Raw genomic sequence first — 17,386 nt, 5'->3', positions numbered from 1 at the left:
AGCTCTAAAAATGTAACAAGCTGTTGAAGCAAATCTTTGCTGCTGAACTGAACTTTCCACTGCCACCTCTGACCACCGGGCCATGGCCAGACCCAGCCCCAACAGGGACAGGTCTCTGCCACCTTCCCTGCCTCCCTCTGCCTTCCCTGGTGCTGTTTCTCCTCCAAGCCACCTGCCAGAAAGAAAAGTTTGAGATGTCCTCAAAGTAAACAGCGGGCTGCACACAACACAACACAAATATCCACAGAGTCGTCATCATCACAGAATGGTTTGGGTGGGAAGGGACCTTAAAGCCCATCCAGTGCCACCCCTGCCATGGCAGGGACACCTTCCACCATCCCAGGCTGCTCCAAGCCCCGTCCAGCCTGGCCTTGGGCACTGCCAGGGATCCAGGGGCAGCCACAGCTGCTCTGGGCACCCTGTGCCAGGGCCTGCCCACCCTCCCAGCCAACAATTCCTCCCTGCAGAATATTCATCCACCTGATGACAAAGCAGGATGGCAAACAGCAGGTTCAGCAGGCACATTCCAGTTTTAAGTTTTCTCTTTCTTAATTACTAATTAACTCCTTTTGGAGCTGCTGTTCACTCTGCCTGTGTGGTGCTGTGAGCAGGGTCCCCTCAGGATGGGGCAGAGTTCAGGGACCCAGCTCTGGGTCATGCCACCTCCCTCCTTGGGAAGGATTCCTTTTGGTCAATCAGGACCTGGTTTGCATAAAAGCAAAGCTACACCCTCTGTTTATCAAGTGTGAATTCAGCTGATCCTCGTGTTCAAGGGAATTTTGTTTTTCACGAGTAAAACAGTAATGTGACCACTGATGCAACACAGAGTAAAATGCAAGAATTCCTTCCTTCTCAAGTCACAGAAAGTTAAGAAAAGCTGTTGAAGCTGTAAATCCCCAATCTTCCCCTATTTATTATCCTGGATTTGCAGCAATTTTCTTGCCAAATTCTCTGTATTTTCAAACATCTGATTCTTCTCAGAGTTGTTCCAGTGTAATTTGCATTGAGGCCATCTCAGCAGCTCCAGGGAGTTTCCTGTGAAACCCTCAGGTCCAGGTTCCTCCTGTTCTCAGAGGTGACAAACTGACACCTCAGCACACACAGTATGGCCTGTGCTGGGGGATTCCAGCAATGCCTTTGGTACCTTAAGCCAAGCTGTTCCACACCCTGAAACTATCCCAGGTCAGCTGGCCTGGCAAAAGCATTTTAGATTTGTCTGTACAATTAATTGAATTGGGAAATGCAGGGGAGAACAATCACTTTTAAAGTGAGTAACTCCTCAGATCTTGCTCCCCAAGAATATTGGGAATGGCACAAAAGTGTGAGACAGAGAACTGGGGCTGCTCCTGCTCTTGCTGCAGTGGTGATGGAGGGAATACCTGGAATGACACCCTGAACAGCCACTGAGCTCCCCTCTGCCTCTCAGGACTGAAATCTCTTCCTGCTTCCCACAGAATCATGGAGGGGTGAGGCTGGAATCCCGCTCTGGGATTGTCTGATCCGAGCCCCTGGCCCAAAGCAGGGGCAGCTGGAGCTCAGGTCCATGTTGGATCATCTCCAGGGATGGAGACTCCTGTGCCAGGGTGTAACCAGCCTTGAGCTCCAACCCGTGCACAACTCCTCCAAAATGAGAGCAAATAACACAGGAAAGAAGAAACAAAGCATCAGCTTCTGATGGCCACTTTGTTCAGCTCCAAAGGGGACCTGGTGTGAGACACTGCCAGCTCTGCCTGCGTAGAGGAACATTCCTGAACTTCTCATTTGGTTTTTTGTCACTGCCAGAGAAAACTGACCCCCAGGAGTTGTGACAGTGGCTCCTGGAGTGGGTCATCAACGTGCCCAGGGGGAAGGAACTGTGATTTCCAGAGGGGTGAAGTCAGCCCTGGACTAAGGCTGGATCCTGCCCAGGGATCAGATTGCTGGGAACAGGGCAGGAGGGGAGAAATGGCACATGGAAAGCAAGGAGACATCAGGCAGAAACTGCTGTGATTCTGCTCCCCTGGCATCTCGTGTTCCCTACTGGCCTCATCCCTGAGATTCCTCCCATGACTGGCAAGTTCCTTCTCTCCACAGGAGAGGCCACACAGCACCTCAGGAGAGGTCACTGAACTCTCAGGAGCCACCAAAAAAGCACCTGAAGTAAAGCACACTCCCTGCTCTCTGCCAGGCTCTGTGAGCAGGTGATAGCACAGTATTCACAGGAAAAAGAATTCTGATTTATGTGGCGACAGCCTGGAGCCTGCCAGGGAAGACAAGCAGGGCACGTGGCAGCAGGGAGGGCTCTTCACCACTGCCTTGTTTTAGAGGATTAGTTGGCCATGGGATGTGGGGATTTCTTCCCTGGGAGGCTGACAAGGTGGCACATCCTGGTGATTGGTTTCTTCCAACATACATACCCCAGAAACTGGCCTGAGAAGCATCCTGGGCTGGCTGCACAATAAAATTGGGTGTGGTGGGGAAAAAAAGGGGGAAAAAAAAAAAAAAGAAAAAAATCAGACTGTCAGAATTGTCTGCCTACATCAGGAGGAGTTTGGCTTTTGCACATGGCTTGGATTTCTTCTGCTTTGGAGCATGTCATGTCCTGGCATCCTCTGGCACACTGGAGCTCATCCTGATGGGTACCAACAGCCAGGGAACAGCAAAAGGAGGGGCTCTGCCCAAGCTTCCAGGTGAGGACTGCAGGCACCAGGGCAGGGAACACCAGGGATGCTTTAACAGGGACAATGCTCAGTGCAGTGACCCAGCTTTTGTCAGGCAGCTGCAAATGCAGGTTTGTTGGCTGAGGGCAGCAAGCAGAGAATAAACTTAGAGCACAAAACATGACAGGGAAAAGGGTAAATCACCACAGATTCTACCCTGCTCCCCAGCACTTCCTCCCTGAGCTGCAGATGAAGTGTGAAGACATTCAACACCACCTAATGTGACACCCAGTGTGCCACTCAAAACAGGACATTTACCACCCACAGCACTCACATTCCTCATGGTATTGGAGGCATTTCCCACACTAAGTGAAGGGAGACCACAAATACCACGCTGAAGGACGAGGCTGTGGCCTGGTAAACTGCCCTTTTCCTTTCTTTTCAGCTCAATGAAAAACTTGACCACAAAATTTCAAGACAGGAAAAGAAAATCGCTATTTTTGGCATCATCTGATGCCAGATGAGTTGCAGGCTGTTTGTTAAGGATTCTCACTTTATTCTTGAGTTGAGGAGAGTTCAGGGACGGGAAATGAAAGCAGGATCTTCTCAATCTGCAGGAACATCCATGGTAGGTGCTCAGCTCTCCCTATTCCAACACCCATATCCAGCTGGACTAGACAGGCTCACGGAAGCCTGGCAAAGTGGCTGTGTCCAACCTGGTATTTTTATTTAATCCTCAGTTACATTTCCCTCCCCCTGACCCCTGGACAGGCCTGTTTGATGTTCTCACCTGGGCACAAAAACCTCGTTGTGGAGATAATTCTCGAAGGTCTTGCGGAAAGCAGACTCCTCCAGCTCCTTCTGGATCTGGGAGTCTGTTTTAGGGCAGGAACAACATTCCCCACTGACATCCTCAGCTTCACTCTGATTATATTTCTGGGGGTCTTCGGATTCAAAAGGAGGAGACCACGTCCTTGAGGGCAGCTTTAATCCTGGGGACAAAACAGTTTTAGTGTCACTCGTGCCTGTCTTGGCAGAAGATGTCTGACCGTACAAAAGGATCCCAAACCAGTGCACACAGGATTCATGGCACATTTGGGCATCCCATATTTCACATCCAGGGCTGAGCAGTTCCCTCTTTTCTGACAGGTCTTTACTTCAGAAATGCTATTTTTGAAATGGAGATTGGATGCTGCTTTATCCCAGTTGAGGTAACACAGAGCAGCAAGGGAAATTTTGGAAGTCCTCAGTGGAATTCTGTGTTCTCAAGGAATTCCAAACCAGGTACCAGCTGCCTTCAAAAATTAACCTGGCCCTGAGCTCCAGCAGCATGGAAATTTTTAACGTTGCTGTCCCCATTGTTGCTGTTAAAATTACAATTCAGTGTAAAAGGAGCAAGGGCAGAAGGGAGATCCCCAAAGGAAAAAAACATGCAATTACTTTGTAAAAAGCATTTTTGGACCTTTTGCAGTAGCACCTAATGTAACAGAATAGGGAGGGACAGAGCTGATTCTAGAAGAACAGTCCTGAATCCAGCAGAATTGGACCCCCCAAGCAGCTCCAAGGCAAAAACCCCAGGCAATCCTGGGAGAGACTGAAGGAAAGGCCTGGAGGGAGAAGCACCCACTCACCTTTCAGGCAGTAATCGAGCTCATAGAGCTCACTGTCCTCTGCCTGCTGCTGCCAGTACACCAGGTAGTGTGTGATGTTCCCGTTGGGCTCCGAGGGCGGCTTCCACTTGAGGATGATTTGGGATGAGGAGTTGGAGACGGATATGGGATCCAATGGGACCGACGGAACTGTGTGGGCAGGGAAGAGACAGAGGTCACTGGCAAAGCAGGGACCAGCACAGCAAATCTCCATTTCTACGGCAATCAAGCATTCCCTGGCACCCAGTGGGCTCCTCCAGGCTGGGCTGGATGATCCTGGAGGTCTCTTCCAGCCTGAAAGATTCCTACACGAGGCTGCACAAACTGGATAGAAGAAGTGCCCATCAGCACCATCTAGAACCACACCCCTGCTTTAGGAATTCCTTCCTACCAAAGCAATGGGAAGTTTCCTGGATATGGGACTAGCACAACCCCCAGGCAGAATTATTTAGGCCTGCTTTCACCCCAGGAGAGTGCTGCACTGACCCGTGGCGTTGGTCTGCACGTAGATGATCTCGCTCTTGGCGCCGTACGTCCGCCGCTCGTCGGAGAAGGTGACCAGGGTTTTCACAAACACTGCATATTGTGTCCATGGCTTCAGGCCCCTCAGGAGCCACCCTGGCTGGGCCTGGGCTTTGGGCTCGTTTGAGCGTGGTGGGGGATCAACATCCACAACTGTCCAGCTGTTGGAGCCACAGGCGTCCTGGCCATCGAACTCCGTCACGTTCTGGTAGGGACTTGAGAAAAGAGAAGGCTCTAACTAACAGAACCCTCAATCAGGCTCTTAAAAACATTTCTAAAGACACACTGGAAGTTATCACCCTTTACCCTTCAGAGAAAGTAAAATTATCTCATTTATTCTGAAAGGGAGGCATTGGGAACTTTCTTACCTGGGCCTCCAACAGCATCACAGATCTGTGCCACACATGATGCCAACAACTACATCCAGACTGATTATTGTCAGCCTCATGAAAATCAGCTGGGTTACCTTGATTCTAAATGACTCTTTCCCACCTCAAAGGGGATAAAACCCTCAACATCCTACAGAGATAGTGGGGAGATGAGGAACTCCGTGGTTTGGAGTATGTGTGTCCAGAACAGCAGGAATAACTGAAGTTTGGATTGTGCTTAAATGAGGAATTGTGACTGTGCACTAGTCAGGAATCTTAATGAACATTTTTATAGAAGGGTATCACTGGAAACTTCAGCGTAGGAGCCACAAAATCAAAGACTAAACAGCTTTGCCTACAGCAAAAACATCCAGCATGTTTAACATCCACCTTTCAGTGCCAGCTGCTGCTCGTGGCAGCCCAACAAAGCCATGATCTGTGACCTGAGGGGGATCACTTACGCCTCCTTGTAGAACAGCATAAACCCCAGGAGGTCACGGAAATCTGGGGGCCAGTAGGGCTCCCACTTCAGCAGGATCTTGTCATGAGAAGTCCTAATGGAAGAAAATTTCAGCAGTTCGTTTTCACCTGTAACAAGTGAGAAGTGACAATAGTTTTATTAATGCTGAAAAATGAAGAGTTTTGTTTTTAATTATCTTAGAAGTTTAAGATAAATGTGAGGATGTTGGCACTGAGAAGAGCTGCCCAGTAAAACCTTATCTTACTTGGCTGCCATTTCTACCTCAAATCAGTGGCTGGTATTGGTGCCTTCCTAAGGTTACATTTTTCTATGATTTCATGAAAATGACTCTGTAGAAGAGCTGAACAATTAAATTCTAAAGAGTGGGAAATCTAAAGGCGACACATTTCACAATTTATGATGATCTGCACAGCTGAACCCAGCACTATGGTTTGCACAGAGGGCAAGAGGCCACAAAAATGAAGCAGAAGAATTTCCAGCCTTGCCCAGGAGCAGTGAGGTCCCTCTGCAAACAGGAGGGTGTTTGCATGAGGATGGAGCTCAAGGGACATGGCACATGTTTTGTGCCCCCAGCCCAAGTGGCTCTGACTCAATTTGCTATTCCTGCAGTAGCTGCAACAGGAGCAAGAACATTCATTTCACTGGCACCACATCCAGAACAAACAGGGGCTTTTTTTTTTCCCCTTTCTATTTTATTTTTGTAAACAGGATGCTGCCAATGTGAAAGCTGGGCTTGAAATGTAAAAGCAAACAAAAAGCCAAACAACCTGGCAAGCTGTGGTTTGAGGTGGGGGTGGCACAGACACCAGCTCAGCAGGGTGAGGGTAAAGCTGGCAAAGAGAAATGCAACTGTCTCTTCCAACTGCCTTCACATCAAACACCAGCCCAGGAGCTGCTCATAGCCACAGGCAGAGCTGGATCTGCCCAAATTCAGGTTCATCCCCAATGTGGGAAGAGCTTTTCAGTGTCCCATGAGAGGAGATGAACTTTACAGACAGCTGCTGCCTTGTGTTCCTTCCCTCTGCCCAGGCTGGAGCTGTGGTGCCCCAGAGGCTCCGTGTGTTTTTCACTGGTCCTGCCAGTTTTCAGGTCACAGCCACTGCACTCCCTTCTCCCACTGTGCTGGCCTGGCTGTGTTGATATGTGGGAACCCAGACCAGAAAACTGAGTCAACTGAAAGATCTTCACTTTTTAGGTCTGTTCACAAACAGCTACATCAACGAGGGGCAACGAGGACAGGGCTGGAGATCACAGAATCCTGCAATGTTCCAGGTGGGAAAGGACCTTGGGCTCTTCTGGCACTGCTGTCCCCAAAAGCAGAGGGACAGTGAAGCCACAGGATGACCCAAGCTGCCCTGCAGGTTGTGAGGCAGGATCTGAAATGCCAGTTAAGTCAGTGCTGGGCTTTTTGGTGGCAGTACCTGCCTGAGCACCTCCTGGGATCACAACACAGCTGCTGGAATACTGCACGGATGGGTCACTGCCTCTGCCCCGTGTCATCTGTCCTCCACAGAACATCCTGAGCTGCAAGGGGCCCATGACCACCCACACCTGCTCCTGTTGCTGTGTGCAGGTGAATCTCTGTGGGGCTGAGCAATGAATCAGAGCAGAGAGACGCCACCAGCTCAGAACAAAGCTGGGTTATTCTGCCCCTGATTATTCCACAATCTGGCTCACCACACAGCCCTGGTACAAACAGGGAAAGGGGACTGTTGGTGGCACAGAAAGGGAACAGCAGGACTGGGGGTGCAGAAGAACTGCATTTATTGCAGTATTGACACAAAGTAAGTGTCTGCAGAACCCCATCTTCAGTGGCACAACTTCAGCAAGAGCATAAAGCCAACCCTGTGCTGTTTGCTGACACAGGCGCTGCCTGATCGCTGTTCCTGAAGAAAACTGTTGGGTGAAAAACCTCAGAGAGGCATTGCAAAAATTGTTGGAAAATTTTCTCTGCCTGTTGCCATGGCAATTGCCTCACGTGGCCGCAGGGATGGGTGGAAATCCCGTTTCTCCCGTGTTTATTCCGTGTCGCCTCATGACATGGGAAAAGCAGATTATGACTTTTAATCAGGTACTCAGCAGTAACACAAAGTCCCAGCCTGGGCTGAGGTTATGTTGTGCTAAACTCTTCAAAAAGACACAGTAAATACACTCCCAGCCCCAAAAACCTCCCAGGGTGTTGTGGGACCAAGGCTGCCAGAGGGAGATCCCGTGGGGACTTTGACTGGTGGCACAGTGACAGTGTCACCGAGTGCACAGGCAAGGGACACATCTGCTGCTTTACCAGAACAGGCCATGGAAAACCATCCTGGGCTGGGAGAAAGAGGAGGTGAGGAGAGCAGAGGGAGAGGAAAGGGAAGCAAAGCTGCATTCTGAGACTCTTACACGAGGCCTGATCCCCGTTGGTCTTCAGGGCAATGTCATTCCTCTCCTGTCGCCCCTTAGTCCCAGAGATCTCTTCCATCTTGTGGATTTCTGACAAGCACAGCTTGGGGTTGTAATGGAAGAAGAGTTTGCCCCGTGCAATAGTGAGGTTGTGTTTGCTCCAGTCCCAGAGCTGGCGAAGATTCTGGTTGTCCAAGGCATAAAAAGAGTAATTCCTGAAAGCAGAAGAATGAAAACATGGGTTGGGAGGGGATGCATGAAAAACTCTTTTTGCACTAATCCAGACATCAAAGAAAAATGAATGTAAATTGTCTGCCCTGGTAGGGCACAAGCCACGGGCAGAGGAACATTTAAAAATAACTTGGGAATTGTTTCCCAATACAAATCACCCTGCTAGAATTGGCACTCCTTGTACTTCAAAGTGTTCAAATAAAGCATCTTTTGAGAGAACTCACCCAGCTTCGAGTGTCTCTCCTCTAATCAGATGGAGTTTCCGAAAAAAAGAAAGAGAAACCAAGGCGTAAGAGCGGCGAATTTTTAGGTAACCTGAGATTTCTTCTATCAAGCCAAGGTTCGCTTCCAGCTCAGCTGCTATGTTATCTACAGAGAGGAAAACATTGGGAAGAATTTTCTGGTATCACAGAGAGAAACACCCACATCAGAGCCCGTATCAACCAATTCCATCAACCTTCATCCATTCAATTCATGAGAATTTGCAAAAATCAGTTAACAAAAAACATCCAGTGAAAACCTTTGCTTTGGGCTGATTTCTCTGTGTGCCTCTAAGTCTGAGGGTGGTCACAGGCAAGGGAAGAGCCCCAGCTGAGGGCAGTGTCCATTTCCCTGGCTGTGCTGTCCATTCCCTGGCTGTGCTCACTTACTTCCCCCGCGGATGTTGATGACCAGGCTGCCGTTCACCACCGTGCAGCCCCGCAGCTCCTGCGCCGACGTCACCGAGTCGATCGTCTTCTCCTTGCCAAAGTCACACACCTTGGGGCAGGGCCCAGCACAGGGAGTGCAGTGCAGGCTGCAAAACAGCAGAGCAGGAGTGAGGCAGGATTCTCCCAAAAGCAGAGTGATGGCTCTGGAGTGACAATATGCCATGGGGGTCACTCGTGGTGAGCGGCACTCAGGAACTCCAAAGAGAGTCATGGAATCGTGGAATGGTTTGAGCTGGAAGGGGTCTTAAAGCTCATCCCATTCCAACCCCTTTCCACATCTTCCACTGGAGCAGGTTGCTCTAAGCCCCATCCAACCCAGCCTTAAAAATAACTGCTGATCAATTTAAATGGTCTTAAATTGTTACTTCCACACTTCAAACGTGAATGATTCCATCCCTTCCTACATAACAAAATGAAGTGACCTGAATTATTGTGAAGAGAGAACTGGCCATGATGCTGCCCAGTGCTCTCCATCCCAGGGGTTTCAAGATAACAAACCCCAGCCCAGCACTCATCTCAAGATCATTAACCAAACGTGTAATTGATGAGTGCAGAGCTGGCCCTTCATCTGGGAATCCTCTGATTGAGGACTGCACACAGTGCTGCTTTAAAAAAAGGCAAGAATGTGCTTTGTGCTCTGGAGAAATACTGCTTAAATAGCATGAGCTGATGGCTTGCCCTGGTCACACCACCACAAGAATGTGTTCCTAACTAGCTCAGAGAAAGAAATGCTCTAGGAAAAGCAGGGAGCAGAGCTCTGAGGTCCCACTGGCAGCAGCCTGGAACAGCACAGGAGAGGCCACGGGGCTGTTGCACAAGCAGCACAGCTACTTTGGGGGCTGCTTGCTTGTTCTCTGGAAAAACAAAACAGGAAACGGCGTAAAAAGTCCTGTTAAGAGTGAATTCCCTGAAATTATTATGGCAGGAGCAAACACATGAGAGCACAAAGTGACCAATATTCATAGGAAATCTGACTCATCACAATATAGAATGGTATTGCAGGACAAACAACCAAGTTTTCAGTGATAAACAGCTCAGCAACATAAATTATTTAATTCCTTTGTCAAAACCCCCTGGGAATAGACAGAATGGCTGTTCCCTGCTTTGATTCGTGCTACACTTGTTTGTTACATTGTGCGTTTGTGTCTGGCACAGCTTGAACCTGCTCAATGAAAGTAATTACAGGGATGAGGGACAGATATTCTGAGAACGAGCGCTCCGAGGACGCTGAGCTCTCTTCATTAGCCACCAGCTCTCCCTGTTGTGCTTTTCCAGCCCGGCTCCCTGGCCTGAGGCTGCTCCAGAGGGGAGGGGAGGGAAGCAGGGCTGCTACAGCCCCTCCACTGCCCATCTCCCCCCTCCACGCTGAGACCCTTCCAGCTCGTGGATGCTCTTCCCTGTCCTCTCTCCATCCCCCTTTCCCACATTTTCCAAACTTGAGAGGAAGCAAGGGAGGCCAAGGGAAGAATAAACTAGCTGCCCATGGCAGGGAGAGCCTTTAATGGCTTGAATTAGCAAGGCATTAGTTTGTAAATCATATTAAAGCAGACCAGGTGATTGCCACAGACTCTCCAATGCCAGAAACTCCTCCCAGTCTTTCCACAGCCCTCAAACCCTGTGTCCAAGCGGGGAGGAAAGCCCAGCCTGGCCCCCTCCATCCCAGGTACTCACTTGCTGGAGTTCATGATGTACCCCGAGGGACACTCGTGCACACACTCGTTGTTGTGGATGACGTGGCACCCCGACTCCCGGGCGTTCTTGCACTTGTTGTGCAGCTCCTGGCAGAAGCCGAAGGTGACGCAGCGCCAGCCCTCGAAGCGGTAGTGCCCGGGGGGGCAGCTGTCCACACACCTCCCGTCCAGGTAGAAATTGCGACAGGCCACGCACTTGTCGGGGTCGTTGGGCTCCGTGCAGTCGCCGAGGCACTCGCTGTGGCAGCACTGCCCGTCCGCCGTGCAGCCCTGGGACTTGCAGGCCGGGGGACAGACTGTGAGGAGAACACCAAAGCAGGTGAGGAAGAGCAGAGCCTGGCCACGTGTGACCCTGAGAGCTCCCCAGCTCTGCCACCGGGGCCTGCCTGCCTTGGGAGCTTCCTTTGCAGAGGGGCAACCTTGGAGCACAAGCATCTGCCTCATCTCCACCTGTCAGTGCAAATTCTGCCTCATCTCCACCTGTCAGTGCAAATTCTGCTTTGTCTCCACCTGTCAGTGCAAATTCTGCTTTGTCTCCACCTGTCAGTGCAAATTCTGCCTCATCTCCACCTTTTGGAGCAAATTCTGCCTCATCTCCACCTGTCAGTGCAAATTCTGCTTTGTCTCCACCTGTCAGTGCAAATTCTGCCTCATCTCCACCTCTTGGAGCAAATTCTGCCTCATCTCCACCTTCTGGAGCAAATTCTGCCTCATCTCCACCTCTTGGAGCAAATTCTGCCTCATCTCCACCTTTTGGAGCAAATTCTGCTTTGTCTCCACCTGTCAGTGCAAATTCTGCCTCATCTCCACCTTTTGGTGCAAATTCTGCCTCATCTTCACCTGTCCCTGCAAATTCTGCCTCATGGCCACATGTCAGGGCAAATTCTGCCTCATCTCCACCTGTCAGTGCAAATTCTGCCTCATCTCCACCTTTTGGTGCAAATTCTGCCTCATCTCCACCTTTTGGAGCAAATTCTGCCTCATCTCCACCTGTCAGTGCAAATTCTGCCTCATCTTCACCTTCTGGAGCAAATTCTGCCTCATCTCCACCTTTTGGAGCAAATTCTGCCTCATCTCCACCTGTTGGTGCAAATTCTGCCTCATGGCCACATGTCAGGGCAAATTCTGCCTCATCTCCACCTCTCAGTGTAAATTCCACATTTTAAGACCACTTTTGAGAAGTCTTATCATTCATCCTCACAACTCATCAATGCTCATCTTCAAAAGAAGTGAGTTTTCCTGTTCCCTGGGTCTGGCACAAGAGGCTCCAGGAGAGCCCTGGTGACTTTGCTGTTATTTCTGAAGCTCAGGAGTGATGAGACTCCACACCAGGAGCTTCCCAGCCAGTTTCAGTCAGAAGATTCTTGTTTCTCAGTTTAAAAAAACTGAAGTTTCCTACAGCAGTACTGCAAATAACACGTGTCTAACAGCACTTTTACACAACCCTTCAGCTTTATCAGGATTTGCTTCCCATCTGTCTATCACCCTGTCCCTGGTTTCCTGGAGGAAGCCCTGGCACCAACATGAGCTCTTCAGTGATTCTCCCAACAAGTCCACAAAGAAGAGCACCCACGAGTGTTATTGCTTGAGGTTTTTATGGTTTTCTTTTTAATTACTCATTACTTAGCGCCCCACAACACCTTTAACGAGCGGTTTGGGCTTTGAACTCGAAAGCAAACACTGTGAGTAACTCAGGGAGAAGCAGGAGGGCAGGATGAACAAAGCCAGGGAAGCTCCAGGGGGAAGGTCAGTCCTGCCCCTCAGTCTGAGAGGTTCAAACGCGGCTGAAACGATTAAATCCAACTCTGTACCCCAGAACACAGCATAGAACTCCATGTCAGGAAAGAGAACAGAGCTGAAATCAGCACTGCAAGAGCCAACACCAGCACCAAGCAGGGCTTCAGGAGCAGGGAGAAGGGCTTTAGATGGGGGACAGGCACCTGGACTTATCCTCACAGCCTTTGAGAATCCAGCTGTGACTTGTCAAGATGCAGATCAAGACATCCCCTTGTCCTCACCAAACCAGAGCTCTGTCTGAGAGAACACCTGAACAGCTCCTGATGCCCTGCCTGAGCCCCCCTTGCTGAAGGGAGGCAGCAATAAATTCTGAATTAACACCACCTGCCTCAACATTTCCCCAGCTTTCTGTCCAATACTCAGTGTTCAGGCAGGAGGGGCTTTATCTGGGGAGGTCCTGACACAGCCATGTCCAGAGGTGAAATGTTCTCTCTAATTTCTGGTTAAGGCACCTGAGCAGACCAGCAGTGGAACGTGGTCTAGTGTTACCCAGGCAAAGGAGCAGCATGTGGGATCCACAGCACAACATGTCTGGATGATCCAATCCCCAGCTGTGTTAGGAGGAAAATCCCTCACTGCCCCATGTTAGGAGATTGTAGAATTAAGTGTGTTAAAGCTGTTAATGCCATTCTTGGAATAAGCAGCAGTGGATGAAGTAGTAAAGATGAGCAACCTCTGGTCTGCTCCAGCCTGATAAATGCCTTGAAGAAATATGAGAGGGATAAAGCTGAAATTCTACCACAAGGACAATTTAATCTCAAATATCTTACTTGCTTCCATGTTAGTCCTTCACTGCAGGTGTTTTCTGTGTGCATCACACATCCATTACAAAAAGCACAGGAATGTGTTTCAAATGCATTTCCTTGCAGGCTGACCAACTTTTTGTCCTTTTCTAGCAATAGGTCTTATTTTGTGAACCTGTCACAAACAGTACTTGATTAAAATGTAACAGCCAAACAGCAGCAACCTGCAGGTAACACCTTGCATTAGACTAAATATAAAATGGGAAGCTTGTTTCAAAAGTCAGGTTATACATGGATGTTTTAAATGGTTATATATTCCTTACCAGGCCATAGATGAGCATAGTCTAACAACAGGTGTCTTGGCTGCAGTTTCTTAGAAATATTTGCAACAGAAAATTCCAGAATTTAGTCCAAAAACAGTATCAAACTTACTAATCATGCTCATGAACTACAAAGTTTAAAGTATCCAAAAGACAGCATTTGTTTTCCAAGGAGCAGACAGGTAATGGGGAAAAGCCGGCCCTCATGCAAAGCACCCGGTGACACATGGCACCTACTTAACATTCTGTCACACAATATTTTTATTTAATTTGTTATGGAAACTAATCTTCAAAGCCCTGTGCTTATTTACACATTTTGAACTCAGCTGCAAGTATTCACAGGGCAGAAACCGCCTCAAGTCTCCACTCTAAAGGTTTTCAGAAGATACAATTAAACTATTTTTAAACCGTTCTTAACGTTTCTCTTTTTCCTGTTCCACGAGCTTTTGATGTCTCAAAGACAGCTCAAAGAAAGCAAAGCACCCAAGGCAACAGCTCTTTTTCCATTAAGCACTCAAGACCAGAAATTGTCAATCACCATTTTGTGCAAATCCTCATTATCCAAGATCCTGAACAGATGTCATGACATTATCAAAGTCTGCATGCTAGAGAGCACCTCAAGTCGCGCAAAACCTCTCCAGAATATCTTCACTACGACTTCTTACAACGGTTACTCCAGGTTATGTGACTCAGATGGGCCAGAAATACGGGTTTTGTTTGGGTTTTTTGCTGCCACGTTGTGCTTTCACTGCAGGTCAACACTGAATAGGTTTGTGCACCTCATAACCCTTCACCACCAAGGTCTGTGACCCCAATAATTGCCACGGCCCACAGAGATTTGCCTTTTTGCACAAAAAAATTTGGAATGGGCCTGGCCCCAAGGCTGCCAGAGTTCCAAGAGCATTTGGACAGTGATCTCAGGGATGCTCAGGGTGGGGTTGTTGGGGGGTCTGTACTCGATGATCTTTGTGGGTCCCTCAATATCCGGATATTGAGGGATATCCCGGATATCCCGTGACTCTAAGGTGGCCCTTTTGGAAGCTCTGGCATGTGGGGAGGCTCAGACAGGACACCCACAACCCCCAGCCTCTGGTTGAGGCTGTGGGACACTGGACAATTGGCACAGGGAAAAAACCAAGTCCCCTCATTCTTCCCAGGAAATCCAAAGGGAGCTCCACAAACCCAAGCAAGGGGACAAAGAACAGCGATTCAATAGGGGCACCCCAAAAGCTGCTGCGGGGCCATGGGTTCAGCACCAGCACCAGGACAAAGCTGCCCAGCACAGCCACGACAGCTCCTCGCCACATCTGGAGGAACTGGGTGTTTAAAACCCCTGTCCCAAAGCTGACAAAGAGCCTGACATTAACAGACCCGTCGAGAAATGCAGCGACAGAGAGGCTCAAACCTGTTGTTCAAGGGGTGAATAAATATTTAACTCGCTGCTAGCGTGGCTCCCGACACTGAGGAAACAATGCCTCTTCCAAACCTTTCTGATTAGAGATTCAAACGGACATTTCTTGGTGCTGCTGAGGCCCAGCTGGGGGGGACAGGCGGCCGCGGAGTCAGCGCAAAGGAATTTCTACCTCCGGATCGCTGCCGTGTTTCACCATTTCCCCGTGGTGCTCCAGGTGGAAACAAAACACACCGAGGCTGTAAACACATTCCCGAGCCAGCACAGGTAACCAGGAGATCAGTATTTGACATGCAAGTCAATTAAGCATTAAGCTGCTAAAAACTTTGGTGTTAGGTCTTTTTTTCTGGTTTTCTGTTAATAAAATGGTGAATTGTCCAAAGAAGAGGGGGGAAAAGCACCATTCAGGATAAGTTTTGCTGCTCCTTTGGGACTCTCTGCCACTGGGTGGGTTTTAATAGCAACATCCTGGGTGTGCTGAAGTGGGTGTTCACCCAGGTTTGGGTTGGGTAAGAGGAACACGGTTCATTAAGGATAAATTCTAAACCACACACATGAACATCACGATGGCACACATGTGCTGTCCAGGCACCACATGGGTTTGGGAGTGATTTGTTGTGAATAAAGGTGATCTTTTTCGAGTGCAATAACAAGCCCCATGTGTGTGGATGGGGGTCAGTGGAGGCAGCCTGGGTCCCCTTGGCCACCACAGGTATCCAGGGTCCCGTGGCCGAGCCGGCGGCGAGCAGCAAACTCTCCTCAGCACCATCAGCTCCTCTGCCCTGCCTTACACAAACTCTGTTTTGATTACAGACAAGGCAATTAGGAGGCTCCAGATCCAACGGAGTCCAGGACACAAAACAACTGCGGCAGGAGAACCGCCCTCAACCTCAGCCAATGCATTTGCTGCCTGCGCAGGGGAGGCATCCAACCCAACCGCCCGCTATCTGCACAAGGCAAACAGCCTTAACCCTGCCAGCTCCCCGGCCTCCCACCACCACCACCACCCAAAAACATCACCAGCCTCGTGCAATTTAATGCCATTTAACGCAGCTGAAGCGCTGCCGTGGGTTTAACTGGTGTGGGTTATTTGCAGGCGGGAGGGGAAGGCGCGGAGCCGGCGTTGCCGCGGCTGAAGATGGATTGTTTTGGCTGGGACACGGCTGCCCTGGTGCCAGGGCTGGGCTGGTGTCACGTTAGACGATGGGCACACCACAGGAGACAAAGCCAGAGCCCCACACAAACGTCCCCGTGGCTTTTCTTCCCCTCTTACTGTAAATGGCTGCGAGACGTGACATATAAATTTATCCCCACGCACACAGAGTCCTCCTTGAGTTACGGCTGCGGAGGGAACTGTAATTTCATTTCCTAACGGCAGTGACCTCCGCAGCAATGGGCTCTTGTGGTTCTAAACAAAAACAAAACCAACAAGGAAAGGGAAAAAAAAAAAAAGGAAACCCAAGGACTAATAGCCCCGGCAGTAACTCCTCAGTGTGTTGCAAGCATGTGATCTTAATTTAGTACTACAGAGCCTGGGCTTGTTTCCTGCTGCAAGTGCTGAGCAGCATCGCTGCTATGGAAATCCATATGGGTCTTACTCCTCATAAAATCATGTATGAAAGCCTGTTGTACATACACAGTATTTTTTACTTGATTGCTTTTGCTCTTTCACTCATTCTCTTCCAGTCAAGAAGACCCCTAATTCAGTCAGTTGTCAAGTGCCATTTGTTCTACAAATGTTAATTTTTATCCCTAAACCGATTTTTAATTTTCTCACTCATGATCACCTATCTTCTTGTGAGCATTTATTTGATCTGAACACATCAAGACAACACCTAATCCCAGAGCATTAATGTATCACAAGGCTGAAAACAGCTATTAAATTAAGCAAAACTGTGTCTGGTGAAGACTAAGTAAAAAATAAAACCAAAACCCACAGTACAGTTGGTGGACAGAGGATTGCTGCAAGAAAACCAACATAACTGCAAACCCCACTGCACTGTGGCTTATTCCTTCAATTATTTCTTCATGTCACAGAGGCCAGAGATGCAGAAACCTAAACCCCAAACCCACCAGCAGCAGAAACGTGCCTGGGAGGGACAGGGCTGGAGAGCTCCAGTGGACTGTAAAAAGCACAAGGACTTTTGATCGCCTTGATGACAAACAACAGCAGCTCCCCCAACCCTTCCTGAGCCTACAAAATAAATGGAGTAAATAAAAGAGAACAAAAAATAAGTTAACGCAGTGATACCAAAATCCTGCTGGCAACGCCCGGTGTTGGCCACAGCAGACAAGCAAAATTCAGGAAATAATCACGAGATGCTCAAGCAAATTTGATGTCACCTCTTCCCAGAGCTCAGCTGCTGTAACAACACTCATCCCTCTCTTTTCCCCAAAGACAACCAAGCAACAACCCTTCCAAAAGGCATCGACTCAAGT

The 17,386-nt window shown here is 49.1% G+C and overlaps 1 protein-coding gene across 1 annotated transcript in view; it reads right to left on the bottom strand.

Moving 5' to 3' along the window:
* INSR (insulin receptor) overlaps window positions 1-17,386 on the bottom strand; it is a 54,723-nt gene that overhangs the window by 13,041 nt on the left and 24,296 nt on the right. Inside the window, exons 3-10 of the mRNA XM_058858474.1 lie at window positions 10,657-10,972; window positions 8,926-9,071; window positions 8,500-8,644; window positions 8,045-8,259; window positions 5,640-5,766; window positions 4,775-5,025; window positions 4,271-4,438; window positions 3,430-3,631 (exon numbers count right to left, since the gene is read on the bottom strand). Of these exons, the coding sequence (XP_058714457.1) occupies window positions 3,430-3,631; window positions 4,271-4,438; window positions 4,775-5,025; window positions 5,640-5,766; window positions 8,045-8,259; window positions 8,500-8,644; window positions 8,926-9,071; window positions 10,657-10,972 (1,570 nt within the window). The remainder of the gene's footprint in view (window positions 1-3,429; window positions 3,632-4,270; window positions 4,439-4,774; window positions 5,026-5,639; window positions 5,767-8,044; window positions 8,260-8,499; window positions 8,645-8,925; window positions 9,072-10,656; window positions 10,973-17,386) is intronic.

This window comes from Poecile atricapillus, chromosome 28 (genome assembly GCF_030490865.1).
Source record: "Poecile atricapillus isolate bPoeAtr1 chromosome 28, bPoeAtr1.hap1, whole genome shotgun sequence".
In the NCBI taxonomy this organism is placed as follows: domain Eukaryota; kingdom Metazoa; phylum Chordata; class Aves; order Passeriformes; family Paridae; genus Poecile; species Poecile atricapillus.
Note: the sequence above shows the minus strand (reverse complement) of the source record. Positions and strands in the feature narration are given on the sequence as shown.